We start from the raw sequence: 17833 nt of genomic DNA, 5'->3' as shown, positions 1-17833 counted from the left end.
AAGCTAAGTTGGGCAGGCACATTGGGGCAGTTCTGTTTGCGAGTTTTGGGAGGAAGGTGGAAGTGGGCTGTACTGGGTTGGGAAATTATGACGGCTGTTGAGGGAAGATAGCCAAAGTGGATGGGGTTAGTGACAGACCTGGAAAGGATAGCTTAATGTTCATTGTTGGGGTCAATAATGGCTCAGGGGGAGGTTGGGAGAAGTATCCAAGAGATCCAGCTGAGTGGAAAATTTTGCAAACCACAGGTTCAAAATCTCTTCTTCCCAAGCAACCTCAAAATTGGCACTTGCTAGCATTGGCTTCCATTACACTGTTGAATGCTGCTATAGTTTAGGCATAATCCACAGCGCCAGGGACCTGGGTTCAATTCCAGCCTCGGGTGACTGTCTGTGTTGAGTTTGCATACTCTCCCCGTGTCTGTGTGGGTTTCCTCCGGGTGCTTCAGTTTCCTCCCACAGTCCAAAGATACGCAGGTTAGGTGAATTGGCCATGCTAAATTGCCCATAGTGTTCAGGGATATGTAGGTTAGGTGCATTAGTCAGGGGAAATGTAGAGTAATAAGGTAGGGGAATGGGTCTGGGTGGGATGCTCTTCGGAGGGTCAGTGTGGACTTGTTGGGCCAAATGGCCTGTTTCCACACTGTAGGGACTCTTTGATTCTATGAAATATATTTTGGTCCTTATATCTGTCTAGGCTACTTGAAAGGCGCACTATTAGTGTCCCACAAGCTAACATTTATACCCCTAATTTGGATGGAAGACAGTCAAGGAAAGAAGATTGTTTATTTCTGGATCTATTTTAGCAAATGTGGTCAGTTTATTTTATCCCTACATGCGATCTCCAATTTACGAAAATCCGACTTAGAAACACTTGTAATTGTGAGCATGTTAATTTGAAAGATCCAAAATGCAAACATTTCCTCATATTTACAAGCATATATTTTATATTGTACTGTATTGAGTTATGACTTGTATACAAATTGATTTACTAATGTACTCAAGGACAGAATCCATTCGTAAGCCGGGGACTGCAAGTAAACAGTTTAACTGCATCATTCATTTCTTAATTTGAAACAATATCTCTTCAGTCAGTATGCAAATGTATTTGTTTAAATTCCAAAACTTGGATTATGCTGTGCTACTTCAACTCATTAGCAAGCCATTTTTATGAAGTTACTTTTAATTCTAACAGTGGTTGAAAGCCTTCGTTAACCCCACAAAGAAAGGAATTTCACACAAATGTGTTAAGTGTTTCCAGGCTCTTGTCACACAAAGTAACTTCAAACCCTAAGCGTAAATGAAAGCATTTAGTGTTGAGTATTTTCCTCTTTTTTTGACTTTTGTAACGATTATTGTAAAATCTCATCCAACTCTGTGTTTCTCTCTATATTAGCTTATGTGGTTTTAACAAAAGGAATCTGAATGATTTTTAAGCAACTGAAATGATGAAAGGGGAAGTGTAGGTTTAATTCCTGGTTTGTGTTAAATTAGTTAATCTCAGCCAGAATGGCTCCATGGACATGTTTTTTTGTGTACCAGATTAAAAAAAGAGAAATCTGTCGGGGTTCCCAGTATGCAATATGCACATGCTGAAACCGCATATGTTATGTCAAGTGAAGATGAGATTCGCCTCAAGTACAGTCTTGCTATCATGGAATAACCTGCCAACATTGATGCTATTGATCCTTATACATGAAAAATAGCCACCTTAGTAAGGTACTTGAAGGCAACCCTGCATTCTAGGAATCATATCTTAAGAAAATACCACAAAGCTCAAAATCAGAGTCAAGGGGAAAAAGCTTGTATAAGAAAACTTTACAATGACTACATTACAAAGTAGAGTAATGCTTCTGCTATTGTCCTGATAACTTAATCTCTAATTTGAATCCTTGGCCAACAGAGCGTCTTACTAATGTCCATGTTATGTTCTAATATATTAACTTAAAACATTTTGTCTGTGCAGAGGTCAGTATGACCAGACTACCTCAGACGTTCCTGAATTTAGTTTCCACAAGCAACAAAGTTACTCCTTAGCTGGCGACCTTGTTCTTTTCAACTTTTGTTATCTTGCCAGTTTCCGCTACTGCTACCACTCCTTTGTAGTTGCTGACCTGTTGACATATAGTTCCAGGGGATGTAGCCATCTCTCATGACTCAACCGCCACTATTTATAAATTGATCTTGATTAACATTCTGTTTAATTACAGGAACATCATGTTGAAGTTTGATCCTGTTCTATCCCTAATACTTCAGCAACAAATGCATACACCTGCACATATATGCACACAGCCTCTCCCACTCTTAGACAGGAGTTGTTGAACAGCAGCCCCACGCTGTAAAGCTCATTCCAACTCTGTTTATTGCTGTCGTTTTTCACATCAGCTGTTCATTACCATGTAGAGGGGTTTGGCAGGTGACTATAGTGAAATTAAGGGTTTCAAACAAAATGTTCCAAATGGACTTATATTGTTGGCTATAAAATGTAAGGATGGTTCCTTTTTAATAATGAGGTAATAACACTGTAGAGGAAATGACAAAACTGTAATGGAATGAGGTTCATAAGATGACTGGATGAATTTCTATTAACAAAGACAATGCAAATAGTTATAGAATCAGTCAGGAATTTGGTGACTAAAGAAAGAATTTATATATTATCTTTGGTCACTTCAAGATGTTCAAGAGCTCTTCACAGTGAATGATGCATTGTGGGAAAGGCAGCTTTTGTATAGCATGACATTGATTGCCTCAACCTGTCTACCCCTCTCACTGACTCCACCCTCTCACCCTCACAATGCAAAGCCCTCCACTCCCTCCACTCCAATCCCAACATCACCATCAAACCGGTGGATGAAAGCGGTGCAGTAGTAGTATGCCGCACCAACCTCTACCTCGCTGAAGCCAAATGCCAACTCACTGACACCTCCTCCTACCGCCCATCGATGACAACCCCGCCTCGCATCACCAAACCATCATCTCCCAAAATATCCACAATCTCATCACCTCAGGGGACCTCCCATACACAGCCTCCAACCTCATAGTTCCCCAACCCCACACCACCTGGTTTGACCTCTTACCCAAAATCCACAAACCTGACTGCCCCAGTCGACCTATTGTCTCTATCTGCTACTGCCCCACTGAACCCATCCAGTCTAGTCCTGTCCCCCTTGGTCCAGGAACTCTCCACATACGTCAGGGACACCACCCACGCCCTCCAACTCCTCCATGGTTTTTGTTTCCCAGGCCCCTAACACCTCATCTTCACCATGGACATCCAATCCCTATATGTGTCCATCCCCCATGGCGAAGGCCTACAAGCCCTCTTTTTCTTCCTGTCCTGCTGACCTAACCAGTTCCCCTCCACTGACGCACTCATTTGATTGGCGGAACTAGTCCTCACCCTCAAACTCTTCATTGATTCCCACTTCCATCAGACCAGAAGGGTAGCCATGGGCACTTGCATGGGCCCTAGCTATGCCTGCCCATGAAGGGTATGTGGAACAGTCTATCTTCTGTACTTTCACTGGTAACATTCCCCACCTTTTCCTCCGTTACATCGACGACTGTATTGGCGCTGCCTTGTGCTCCCACGAGGAGGTTGAACAGTTCATCAACTTCACTAACAACTTCCACCCTCACCTTAAGTTCACCATCTCAGACGTCTCCCTCCCCTTCCTGGACCCTCTCCATCTCCATTTCCAGCGACCGACTCAATACGGACATATACTTCATACCCATCGAACTCCCACAGCTACCTTGACTGCACCTCCTCCCACACCCTCTCCTGTGAAAATGTTATCCCTTACTCCCAATTCCTCTGCCTCTGGCATATCTACTCCCAGGTAGAGAAAATCCACTCCAGAAAATCCCAGATGTCCTCCTATTTCAGGGACCACAATTTCCCTCCCAAGTGGTCAACAATACCCTCCAGTGCATCTCCTCCACTTCCCGCATCTCTGCCCGTGAACCCCACCCCTCCAACCACAACAAGGATAGAACCCCCCTGGTCCTCCCACTAATGGTCTTCCACCCCACTAATCTCCAGATGCAGGGCATTAACCTCCACTATTTCCACCACCTTCAGTCAGATCCCACCACCAGAGGTATATTTCCCTCCCCACCCCTATCTACATTCTGCAGAGATCATTCCCTCCGCAACTCCCTTGTTAAGCCTACCCTCCACACCCAACACATTCCCTTGCCCGCCACATGTAAAAACTGCGCCCACCTCCCCCCTCACCTTCGTCGAAGGCCCCAAAGGATCCATCCACGTCCAGCAGAGATTTTCCTGCACATCCACCCACCTCATCTACTGTGTCTATTGCTCTCGATGTGGTCTCCTCCACATCGGAGAGATAGGACACCAACACGCTGAGCGTTTCAAGGAACATCTTGGGGACGCATGCACAAAAATCAACAGTCCTGTCGCCAGTCACTTCAAGTCTCCCTCCCACTTCTCCAAGGACATGCAAGCCCTGGGCCTCCCCCATCGCCAAATCCAAGCCATCTGACAACTGGAGGAAGAACGCCTCATCGTCTGCCTTCAAACACACAGCATCAACATTGACTTCACTAGTTTCCAAAGTGATATGAGCCAAGTGCTGGCAAATGGGACTAGATTAATTTTGGATATCTGGTTAGCATGGACGAGTTGGACCCAAGGGTCTGTTTCCATGCTGTATATTTCTATGACTCACCGGACTAGGACCCACAACCTTTTGGGTCAGAGGACTTAGGAAGAGTAGGATGGATGGGCCAATACTCTAAACATCTACTTTATCATTTTCTATTAAGTCAAAACTAGAGTTTTAACACTAGGTAGTCAGCATGGCACAAGTCAGTCAATGGATAGTTTTGTGGAGCTTTTAGCAAATTTTGATCCAATAAATTTGCACTTCAATTACATTGATTCTAGGACCAGAGAAAAGTGGAATAAAAAAGATATTTTGGGGATGCTATGATTTCCAGACCTTTGCATCTCAATTAATCCCTTTGATCCCAAATCATGCAATAGAGTACGAGCAATTTCTTGCCATACTATAATGGATTGGAATGGATGATTCCTAACCTTTTGTGGCATGTTTAGATGTAAGTATTGGATAAGTGCAGCATCTTTGTGCATTTCAACAATAACCCTCAGCTTTAGTGGGAATTCCTCAGGATGGTATCCTTGGCCCAACCAATCTTTGTCAATGCTTCATCAATGACCTTCCTTCCATCATGAGGTCAGAAGTAAGGACATTCACTGATGATTGCAGTGTTCAAGTCAATCTGTCACTCCTAAGCCACTGAGGCATTCTGTGTCCATGTGCAGCAAGAACTGAACACCATTCAGGTTTCACCGACAATTGGCAACCTATCTACCACACTTAGGCCAGGCAGTGAGCATTTCCAGCAAGAGCAAATTGAAACATCTTACCTTGATGTTCAATGGTATTACCAAGACTGAATCTTAAAATATCAACGTCTTTGGGAGGGGTTAGCCTTCCCAGAAACTGAACTGGACCAACCACACTGTGGCTACAAGAGAAGGTCAGAGAATTCTGAGACAAGTAACTCATCTCCTGACTCCCTAAAGCCTGTCTACCATCTTCAAGGCACAATTGTGATAGAATATTCTCCACATGCCTGAATGAGTGTGGCACCAACAACACTCAAGAGAATCAATACCTTCCAGTAGTTGGATCACTTTTCTGGTCTGTATCTTAAACTTTCATTCTTTCCACCACCAATACGCTGTGCCATAGAGAGCTCTTGTACAGAGCAAGGCCGATCAGCAGATCAAGTCTGCACTAACCAAAAACCCTCAGATACTGCCTGACCTGCTGTGCTTTTCTAGCATCACTCTAATCTAGACTCTGGTTTCCAGCATCTGCAGTCCTTGTTTTTATCTAATCAGAAACAACCACCTAACTATTCTAATCACATTTTCTTGCACTTGGCCTTGTATGCCTTAGCATTACAAGTGTACATCTAAATACGTCTTCAATTAGGGTTTCTGCCTCTACTACCCTCACAGGCAGTGACTTCCAGATTCACAACATCCTCTGGGTGAAAAATATTTTCCTCGTATTCCTTCTAAGTCTCCTGCCCCTTACCTTAATTCTGTGGCCCCTAGCCATTGATCCCTCTACCAAGAGGAATCTTTCTTCCAGTCTACCCTGACTATGCCCCTCATAATTCATAACTAACACTCTCCAACCAAGGCAACATCCTGGGTATTCTCCCATGCACCCTCTCCAATACAATCACATCCCTCCTATCATATGGATTCCAGAACTGCACACAATGGTCCAGTTATGGCCTAACCAACACATAACCTCCCTATTCTTAAACTCCATGGCTTGGCTAATAAAGGCAAGTGTCTCACATGCCTACTCAACTGCGTAGAGTCATAGAAATGTACAGAATGGAAACAGACTCTTCGGTCCAACCGTCCATGCCGACCAGATATCCAAACCCAATCTAGTCCCACATGCCAGGACCCGGCCTATATCCCTCCAAATCCTTCCTAATCATATACCCATCCAAATGCCTCTTAAATGTTGCAATTGTACCAGCCTCCACCACTTCCTCTGGCAGCTCATTCCATACACGTACCACCCTCTGTGTGAAACAGTTGCCCCGAAGGTCTCTTTTATATCTCTCACCCTAAACCTATACCCTCTAGTTCTGGACTCCCTGACCCCAGGAAAAAGATTTTGCCTATTTATCCTATCCATGCCTCTCATAATTTTGTAAACCTCTATAAGGTCACTCCTCAGCCTCTGACGCTCCAGGGAAAACAGCCCCAGACTGTTCAGCCTCTCCCTATAGTTCAAATCCTCCAACCCTGGCAACATCCTTGTAAATTTTTTCTGAACACTTTCAAGTTTCACAACATCTTTTCCATAGGAAGGAGACCAGAACTGCACGCAATATTCGAACAGTGGCCTAACCAATGTCCGTACAGTCGCAACATGACCTCCCAACTCCTGTATTCAATACTCTGACCAATAAAGGAAAGCATACCAAACACCCTCTTCACTATCCTATCTACCTGCGACTCCACTTTCAAGGAGCTATGAACCTGCACTCCAAGGTCTCTTTTTTCAGCAACACTCCCTAGGATGTTACCATTAGGTGTATAAGTCCTGCTAAGATTTGCTTTCCCAAAATGCAGCACCTCGCATTTATCTGAATTAAACTCCATCTGCCACTTCTCAGCCCATTGGCCCATCTGGTCCAGATCCTGTTGTAATCTGAAATAACCTTCTTTGCTGTCCACTACACCACCAATTTTGGTGTCATCTGCAAACTTACTAACTGTTCCTCTTATGCTCGCATCCAAATCATTTATGTAAATCACAAAAAGTATTAATCCACTTGTTGTGATTCCTTAAAGGTGGACGAGTACACCTGGGTCCCTGTGATCCTTGGTACGTCCGAGGCTCTCACCATTCGTCATCTACTATAAAAGGGGTCACAACAGCAATCCAGCATGTCTCTTTTGACAGAACTTTCCAAACATGTGAGAGCTTGCGACACTGCCACTTGCAATTCCCTCCAAGCTGCATGCCATCCTGAGTTAAATTTATGTTGAAGCTGGGTCAAAATCTTTGAACTCCCCAACAGCACTGTCAAAGTATCCATGCCAGATGGGACTGCAGCAGTTCAAAACCTACCCAGCAATGCACACATTCCAAAAAGCAAAAAGAAATAGATAATATTTTCCAGTTTCTGGAGTGCATCTTGACAAAGAAGCTCACAGGTATTTCATTACACAAGTGTGGATCTTTAGGTTGAAGACTGATTTTTAAGTGAAATACCATCTTAGCCTCTTTGCTATTTCTAGTGCACAGTTCAGCCAAGTTAGACATGTAAAATGAGCAGATTGGCACCTCTATTCAAATAGCGGGATGAGAAGTGTCAGATGAGTTTGTTTAATATTCGCGGGCTCATATTGTTTTGGGTGGCTTCAAGAGCTTCCTGCGGTACAACAAGCGGAGAAAAATGCAACTGAAAATGCAATCATCATTTATCAGTTTTATCAGTTCCTCATTGTTCTGATTTTACTTTAGTTAAAAACCTTCAGCTGATGTTGTTAATCTAGGTTTAATTTGGAGTTTGACATGGCAAATACCATGTAGGATGTGCCATGAAACAATGATAATTCATTTTTAACTAACTTAAATATTAGCAAAAGAAAATTCTCAGCAGAATTTTATTTACATTTTTAATCTCTGGGTAATTTCTCTTTAGAATGCAACTCAGCCCTAATTGTATTTACACCAAGTGCAGCACATGAGGGGGCACATAACCATTGGTGGGAATTTGTAATGTGCGGCGCAGTCCACAGATTAATGCACTGCACAGGAGCTAACAATACTCCTGAGAAGAATGTTATTACAACTCAGAGACAACTGTGAAATTATTCTAATTGGAGGTATAAACCAACCCAGTAATTAGAGAGACTCAAAACCAACTTTTTTAAAAGATAAGAGCAGCTTCTGTACAGTTGCTAACTAAAATTTAAATGATGTGGGTCAGACAGTTTTATGTCTGTCACAATGTTCTGTAGGTAGCAGATAACCTTTTCTCTCCTTTCAGCCACCCACACAAGTAGAAAAAATAAGCTTCAAAAAAAGTAATGAGTATTTGCATGCAGCAGTAGTTCTGCTTTTCTTTTCAGTGTAATATAAACACAATGCTTATGTAAAATAAAATGTCATATTATATTCAAAGTTTCTGTTGACCTGAAGTGTCTTGAGTAATGATAATAGACTTCTCCTTGCAATCAATAAATTGGAGCTAAATAGGGCAATGCAATGCTTTAAAGAGTTGGATACAAATCTGCAGACCCTACTAATATCTACTGGATATAACTTTACAAAAGCTTACCAACCTGTTTTTGATTGCAGCTTGTTTTTTTATTATTTTGCACTGGATGACATCATTCATCAAGAATAATGTCAAAGTCCCCCTTGCCAATCATTTTAGTGGAAAGTTCAAAACAGAACATCTCATTTTGGCCTGAATCTGACTTGTCCCTTAGCAATATTTACTGGAGGAATTTCCTACGTGTTTACATCCTAAATGGTTCAAGCAATAATAAAAGAAGCTGCATTTATTTCCTGACCTCAGGACATGCCAAATTGCTTGATAGCCAATGAAGTATTTTGACATTGTATTCATTGTTGTCGTTTAGGGAAGCACAGCACCCAATTTGTGCTCAGCAAGTTCCACTAGAGAGAAATGAACAAAAAAAGCAACTGGTCATTGTAGTAATTTTGTATGAGAGATAAAAGTTAGTCAGGAGGGTTCCTTTTTGAATAGTGCTGTGGAATCCTTCATGCCCTTCTGAGAGGATTTTTTTATATTAGATTCCCTACAATGTGGAAACAGGCCCAACCAGTCCAAACCAACCCTCTGAAGAGTAACCCACCCATTTCCCTTTGATTCATGCACCTAACACCATGGGCAACTTAGCCTGGCCAATTCACCTGACCTGCACATCTTTGGATTGTGACCTGCACATCTTTGGATTGTGAGAGGAAACCCATGCAGACACAGGGAGAACCTGCAAACTCCACACAGACAGTCGCCCGAGGCTGGAATCGAACCTGGGACCCTGTTGCTGTGACGCAGCAGTGCTAACCACTGAGCCACTGTGCCACACATGTGACCACTTCAGTGTAGCACTGAAGGAATGTTGTATTGTTGAAGATGCAGTCTTTCAGATGAGATTTTAAACTGAGGTTTCACTTGTGTCTCAACAACAAATGCAGAGAAAGCATTCTAGCAAGGAGGCTGAGAAAACACAGTAGACAAAAGGCTTAAAGAACCATGTTGGAAAAATTTAGAATGAAACCTTGATTGAACGGATGGATTTTGAGATGACTTACAGTTGTGTGAGAAATAAAATACTTGTTTTTTTTTTTGCTCTGAAAATGGCCGAGTGTAGATGTCAAGCACTTAAAATCTCATCTAAAAGTGAAGAAAAAGATCCTCAAGACATAAAGCTCTTTCATCTCTTTTGCTTGTTTGCAGTGACCTTAGAACAGTTCTGGAAAGCAGTGGAACAGTGCCCAGTCCCAGAAGACCAAGCTTTGCTGAAGAAGGTGAGGTTACAAACTGAAACTCCCCCTCCAGAGAGAAACAATTAGTACATTCAGCATCAGAGCCACATTGTCCTTATCACCAAGGTCCGTATATCATCTTTTCAGCTGTTAATAACTGAGCAGGGAGGGACACAAATATCATCACTGAGTAGGTGGGCTGCAGTATCTCAAACGTATTTGCTGCCACTTGGTTAAGTGCTGGAGCTCGTTTGCAAGGCTGACAGGAAAGTGGGTGTTGAGTGTTAGCTGGAATTTATTTCAGTTTTAAATAGAATTCAATTATCTCAACTCAACCCTATCTATCAACAGTACTCTCTTTAACCAACTTATCTGGACTAGTTTGCTAAACTGACTGAGAATATGCCTAATTACTGAGCAAACTTGGCTTATCTGCTTTTAAAATAGGAAAAGTTAAAGCTGCACTCGCTTTATTCCTTGGCTCATCCACAAAATTGACTGCAATACTTATTCAACAATGAAAAAAATGTACTTTTTACCCCCATTTCTTTTCCTCTCCCTCCCACTCTCCCAAAGGCCACTATCTCACACAAGTGGCCATTATTCATGGGCAAATCTCGACAGCTGACACCAGCAAGACTAACCCAGTCCTCTGCTGATGTGAACGCTGCAAAATAATAATCATAAGCATGCAGAGAGACAGGCTGATTGCCTTTCCCTAACCTGGAGACCCCAAAACAACCTGTTGCATTCACATCTGTAGTCTACCTCCAATGGGGTCTCACGAATCCATACTGCTCACAAGAAAAACATGAGTGAGGAAGCCTGTGTCTTTTCTTTATTCGTTGACTGGATGCGTGCTTAGCTAGCTTCCTGGAGAAGATGGTGGTGAGCTGCCTGTTGAATCGCTGCAACCCTTGGTGGTGTGGAGTATCCATGCTGCTGTATGATCCAGGATGTTGACCCGATGACACTGAAGAAGTGGCAGTGTATTTCCACGTCTGGGTAGTGTGTGGCTTGGAGAGGGATTGGCAGCTGGTGATATTCCTACACATCTGTTGTCCTTGTCCTTTGAGGTGGTAGAGGTCACGTGTTGGGACAATGCTGTCAAAGATGCCTTGGTGGGTTGTTAAAGTATTCTATAAAGATTCTTCCAGGGTTTTTGCCTACCCATAAATCTACTGTATCGAGTAACTACTTATGTTTTGTAAGGAATGTCTTGATATAAGTTGCGAGTTTGACTTACACCAGTTTGAATTTGTGACCCTTGTTTTTCTGTTATAGTTCAATCTGAAACAAGGTCTGGATTTAATTTTGTCAAAATGTTTCTGTGTTGTTAATTATCTAATGCACCCCCTTAAGTTCACTCACAGTTACCTCTTTTTGAGGCTAAAATTACCAAGTTTTTCCAGCCTTGGTTAAAATTTTTGTGTATGAAATCTAACAATACTTAGATGCTTCTGTCAGTCATGTCAGCTTTTGACATCTTTTGTGGAGTAATTATGGCACTCATAACAACTCACCCAGTCGCTTTTCAACAGCACCTTCCAAACCCACAACTTGTACCACTTAGAAGGATAAGGGCAGCAAATGCAGTTAACACCACCACCTGCAAGTTCCCTTCCAAGCCCACGTACCATCGTGATTTGGAAATATATTGCCACTCCTTCACTATGGCTGGATCAAAATCCTGGATTTCCCTTCTTCGTAGCACTGTGTGTATACATAACCATGATGGACTGCAGTGGTTCAAGTAGGCAGCTCACTACCATTGCAATTAGAAGGGCAATTAGAGATGGACAATAAATGTGACCTGGTGGGAGCACCACACCCTGTGAACGAATAAAGAAAATTTCTTCCACCCTGCGGTGATTCTCACTCAGATTTCATCTGCCCCCATTGTTTCCCTTATATATTTTGTTTAGTTTTGTTTTGTAACTCCTGGCTTGCCTCCTTAGACTAAACTGCCCCTGACAGTTTTGTATTACCTGAGACTTTGGCCAGATTGCAGCTGCTGTAACATTGTGTAAACCCTTTGAGCTGTTGGAGTTACCCAAAAATCATTTTTACTATGGTGCTAAATTATTATTAGTTCTACTGTCTCATGAGAGGAAAAACGTGCTTAAAATTGATTGCAATTCAGGGCAAGGATAGCCTTGAGGGATTAACCTTGTCAAAGGAAAGTGGTTTAACGGCAATGAATTATATTTGTTCAGTGTCTTTAATGTAATGAAATATCCAAGGTGCTTCATAGGAGAATTGTTAAACAAAGTGTTGTGCTAAGCCACAAAAGGAGATATTTGGTCAGACCAAATGCTTCCTCAAAGCGGTGTGTTTTGAAAAGAATCTGAAATGAGTAAAGTGAGGTAGAGAGATTGCGGGGTATGAGGTGAAAATTCCAGTGATTGGAGGCCTTGGCACTTGAATACACGACCAGCAATGTTGGAAAATTTAAATTTGGAATGCACAACAGATCAGGATTCGAGCAACATAGATATTTCAGAGAATTACTGAGTTGGAGGAGATTGCAGAAGTGGAGAGGGGCATTGGGCCAGATTTTAAAAACAGGGATGTGGATTTTACATCAAAAGATTGCTTGACTGGGAGCCAGTGTAGGTCATTGAGCACAGGGATGGTTGGGGAAATGGATTTTCTGCAGGTTAAGACATGGCAGTTGAGTTTTGTATGACCTTCAGTTACCAGCGGGTTGGAAGAAGGAGATCATTGAGGACTGTGTTACAATTGTCAAATCTAGTGGTAATAAAGGCATGAATGGAGGAGTCAACAGCAGATGAAAAGGTGCAAAGTCAGGTGATGTTAAGGAGATGAAGGCAATTTTTCACGTTGTACAAACATGATATTGCAAGTTCATCTCTGGATCAAATGTCACACCCACACTGTGATTAGACTGGCTTAATCTCAGATGTTTGTGAGAATATGGAGATAGGGAGAGAATGGATCTTAAAACATCTCATTACAGCCAATTTGATCTCCATTTCACTTATTAAGGTTTGACTTATAGACCGGATCACTGAAAGTGTGCCTGGACTGTGTTCCTGAAGATTGGGGTGGCACGGTGGCTCAGTGGTTAGCACTGCTGCCTCATGGATCCCAGGTTCAATTCCAGCCTCGGGCGACTGTCTGTGTGCAATGGTTGCACATTCTCCCCGTGTCTGCGTGGCTTTTCTCCGGGTGCTCCGGTTTCCTCCCGCAGTCCAAACATGCAGGTCAGGTGAATTGGTCATGCTAAATTGCCCATAGTGCATTAGTCAGAGGGAAATGGGTCTGGGTGGGTTACTCTTCGGAGGGTAGGTGTGGACTGGTTGGGCTGAAGCCTGTTTCCACACTGTAAGGAATCTAATCAAATAAATCCCCAGAAATTAGGCTTTTTCTTCATATCAACTGAGAGCTGCAAGTATCACACAGAGGTCTGATACAGCTCTGGGAATTATTCCAACACTAAGGCCTCCAACAGGGTAGATGGTGGGAGATTTGGAGTGAATGAAGAGTGGGGTTAAAAAATTCAGACTGCCAGGAACTTGGAATTATTTCTGTGGATCCAGGAGGACAGCAATGCTGCTCCCCCTTCTCTAAGTTTCAAAAAAAAAGCAAATAAAAATTGACCTGTTCTTTGTCAGTCCCATTACAGGATCCACTGGATAAACTTATGTAGACCTGGCAAAACAGATAAGAAATTATGCCCAGATTTTCCAAAATTTCAGAGTCCTAAATAAATTGTTAGCCTTCAAGGTACTATTATCAAATAGCCTGAGACCTCAGAAGTGGTTTACTACTAAACTGGCAGATAAAACTGCTTTCAGCAGAGCGTACACCTGGAAATTAGTCTCTCGGTAGCTATATTTGTCCAGAAATCACCCCACCAATCTCCCGCCCCCACTTTCCTGAATGTTTTTACAAGATCATGTCAGTGACTGTGATACACCAGTCACACCATTAACCACCTGCAGAAATAATGAAACTTATCAACATCCCAACTTCTCTTTTTAGATAAACTGTACATCCAGGTATTTTCTGTTTATCTTACATTTGCTCTGTTGTCCTTCGCAACGTCAAACCTTCAATGTAAAGCCAGAATCACTCCAAAATCTGATTTGAGCTCTGGAATGCAGACACTTGTATTTGAGCTGTCTCAGGAACTGAGCTCCAGGTCATTGTTCACTCCTCTGAAGCGAATGAGAAAGTCAGCCTTTTCATTTAACACTGTTAAGACTGAATTTCTTTTCCAACCAGCTGCCATGGCACAACATCTCCTTCCAGCGATTCATACCAATGTCACAGCCTGAAAAATATGAACCATTTTCCATGTCTGTAGAATCTTCTGTTTCCTAGATGACAAAGTTAATTAATGTGCCAATTGAATGGGGAAAAGGGTTTTTCAGGACCTGAATCTCCAACCTAAGACTAGGATCATGGTTTACTGAGCAGGGTGATACCTGCACTTATTTATGCTTCAGAGACTTAGGCAACCTACAGCAAACACCCCAGAACACTGGAGAAGTGCTACCTTTGCAAAGCCCCTGCAAATTTGCTGACAAGAATGACTGTTCAACAGCATATCTGTTCTAAAGCCAATTTGTCTAATATCGAGGCATTGATTACTCAAAACTAATTCCAAAGGTTATGGTAGGGGGGGTGTAATTCAATTGCCTGACATTAGGCTCCCAAAGCAGCTAATCCACTTATAGTTTAGTTACAACAGAAGACTCCCCAAAAAACAGCAGAAACACTTTGGAATCTTCTCAAGTCACTCATAGGAAACCCTGGCTTGTGACTGACCAAATGGAGAAAGCTCATTTGGGAAGACACCAAAGACATTGTTATTGGGAACATGCAAAGTCAAGGTGTCGGGGGGAGTATGCAAACCTCCAAATAACCCATCAGATTAACCTACCTGACCCTCAAAATACCACATGCTTCATCTGCGGCAGCGCCTGCAGATTATGCACTAGATTTAGCAGGCATTTAAGAACCATGAAACCAGAGTGGGATCACATCATCCTCAGTCCCGAGGCACTGCCTAAGAAGGAAAGATTTATTTTGCTCATGTAACTTTAAAGGATGTATGACCACACATAATAGGTAATATTTTGAACTTGCTGAAGATAAGAATTTTAAGAGGTTGTCAAGACTTTGTCAAGTAGCTCCCCTCCCATGTCGCCATCTCCCTGTTGCTCCCTTTCTAATGCCTCTGAAATAATTGACCCCTTTGTTAGGAACAGTGCCATCCAGCAACTTTTTAAATGGTTGTCGTTCATTATGTTAAACTGTTACAGAGATGGACAGGAGCTTACAGAACCAGTATAGCTTAACACAACTCTGGTGTCACTTGTTATCCACACTTTCAACAGGACTCAAGCTGAAAATGTGTTGCTGGAAAAGCGCAGCAGGTCAGGCAGCATCCAAGGAACAGGAGAATCGATGTTTCGGGCATAAGCCCTTCTTCAGGAATCTTTCGGGCTTATGCCCGAAACGTTGATTCTCCTGTTCCTTGGATGCTGCCTGACCTGCTGCGCTTTTCCAGCAACACATTTTCAGCTCTGATCTCCAGCATCTGCAGCCCTCACTTTCTCCTTTCAACAGGACTCACCTAATTGCAATCAGGCATACTGGATCTTTTAATTCATTTGCATTGAGAAAGTGGACAAATAGGCCACTGCAAAATTGGCACATTTATTCTGGCTGAGATTAGCCTGGCATAGACCATGGCCTGAAGTCTCCTGTTCCTTACTGAGTACAACACCACAAGATACATTTACCCTTCAGAGATTTTTGGGTCAGTTCCTTTGCTTACATTAGCCATGATGAGGAGATGCTGGTGTTGCGCAGGGATGGACAAAGTTAAAAATCACACAACACCAAGCTATAGTCCAACAGGTTTATTTGGAAGCACTAGCTTTCAAAGCACCGCTCCTTCAGGAGCTACTTGATGAAGGAGCAGCGCTCTGAAAGCTAGTGCTTCCAAATAAACCTGTTGGACTCGAACCTGGAATTGTGTGATTTTTTAACTTTGCTTATGTTGGAAGACTTTGCTATCACTGAATTTTGCTGTCACTGAATTCCAACCAATTGTCTCACAAAAGCAAATGGCGTGGGGGTGGCAATTGTTTCAACAGTTTAAAACTATTTGTCCAACGTATTACCTCCTTGCAGAAACCAGTTTAAAGTCAACGAAGTATGTGGCGAAGTTGGTTGATTGCAATCAGTACGTGTTGCTGATTGCTGTGACTGCCCACTGATTGTGGGAACAGAGGAGAAAAAAAAAGGTCAAATTAGCATTTGTTGAACAGCATCCGCCCATGTTTTGTGCGAGCATTTCATCTGGTTGTATTTTCCCTCTGTGCAAAAATCTTTATATAATATCATTATTTGTACATCCAATCAACTTTTGCCCCATCCATACCTGCTTATCATTGACTTCAAAATATGTTAAATGCACAGAATTTTACTGATTTGATATGCAGAAAGAAAGCTACAAAGGAATATCTTACAGAAATACCACTTCCATGGAATGAACCCATTCAATTCACTGTGTCCAATACGTCTTATTTTAAAAAGCTTAACTAATTTCACCTTCCTTATACTGATCTTCACTGACTACAGAGTAGTGCAATTGCCAGGAGAATGATATTAACTTTTCCCCAGGGTGGGGGAGTCCAGAACTAGAGGGCATAGGTTGAGGGTGAGATGGGAAAGATATAAAAGGAACCTAAGGGGCAACCTTTTCGCACAGAGGGTGGTCATGTATGGAATGAGCTGCCAGAGAAAATGGTGGAAACTTGTACAATTACAACATTTAAAAGGCATTTGGGTGAGTACATGAATAGGGAAGGTTTATAGGTATATAGGCCAAATGGGACTAGATTAGGATATTTGGTTGGCATGGACAAGTTGGACTGAAGTGTCTGTTTCCATGTTGTATGATTCTACGACTCCATGACTGTATAACTGTAAGACAGGCTTGCATTTAAGCTATCTGTACCAAATGTGAAGTAATTCTTCCAGTTGAGTTTAGGTCAAGTAATCCCAGGATCCTCAGCTTGATAGTTGGCATGTTGGTGCGCTGTGTCATAAACATACTTGATTAGTCACTAATGATAATTGTCATTGGGCATTTGCCTTCCTCTTTGACAGACTCATTGGCTTCAACATCCTCACATATTGCTTCTGGACATATAAAACTGCTCATCTGGTTCCATTGCTATTTGTTGTAAATCTGTGCAGCCACTTCTAGTATTTTGCAGGCTTCCACCTTCCTAAAGCTGTCATGTTGACTCCTAGAAATGAAACATTTCAGCCCTCAACTCTATCTCTCTTCACAAGTGCCACCTCAGACTTAGTACAGACGTGTTGAGCTTTACTGGCAGTCAGAGTTAGGATGTCTTAATTTCTTTGTAAACATTTTTTATACTTATTGGTCGTATTTAATATTATAATGAAATCTACTATTTCTAATCTAAATTTCACAGTCTTAAATAGGCTTTTACAAGGTCTCCTCTGGAAGAGCAGTTGAAGTTAGATAATTAAAGGAAACCGCTGTAGCCAATTTTGCTATATCGGCGGTCAGATACACTTTAGTTTTAAAAACACATAAAACTTGGCATCTCAGAGTAACAAAGCTCAGAGTGTGAGTTTGAACTGAGTTTGTTAAATTCATTCATGGGACGATTGTGTCACTGGCTAGGCCAACAAATATATTAAAAAGGAAAATAAAAATAATTGGATAAAATAATTAAGAACGGCAGGATAGATGATGTAGT

The 17833-nt window shown here is 42.1% G+C and overlaps 1 protein-coding gene and 1 long non-coding RNA gene across 2 annotated transcripts in view; one reads left to right on the top strand and one right to left on the bottom strand.

Annotated features, from left to right (window-relative positions):
* LOC148151355 (uncharacterized) overlaps nt 1-17833 on the bottom strand; it is a 562305-nt gene that overhangs the window by 10832 nt on the left and 533640 nt on the right. The gene's annotated exons all lie outside the window — the stretch shown is intronic.
* acoxl (acyl-CoA oxidase like) overlaps nt 1-17833 on the top strand; it is a 397595-nt gene that overhangs the window by 328307 nt on the left and 51455 nt on the right. The window contains exon 17 of the mRNA XM_043687180.2: nt 10027-10097. Coding sequence (XP_043543115.1) covers nt 10027-10097 — 71 coding nt within the window. The remainder of the gene's footprint in view (nt 1-10026; nt 10098-17833) is intronic.

This window comes from Chiloscyllium plagiosum, unplaced genomic scaffold (assembly GCF_037043375.1).
Source record: "Chiloscyllium plagiosum isolate Xiang-an unplaced genomic scaffold, Cpla_swu_hap1 HiC_scaffold_3, whole genome shotgun sequence".
In the NCBI taxonomy this organism is placed as follows: domain Eukaryota; kingdom Metazoa; phylum Chordata; class Chondrichthyes; order Orectolobiformes; family Hemiscylliidae; genus Chiloscyllium; species Chiloscyllium plagiosum.
The sequence above is the reverse complement of the archived record's forward strand: the minus strand, read 5'-3'. Positions and strand labels throughout refer to the sequence as shown.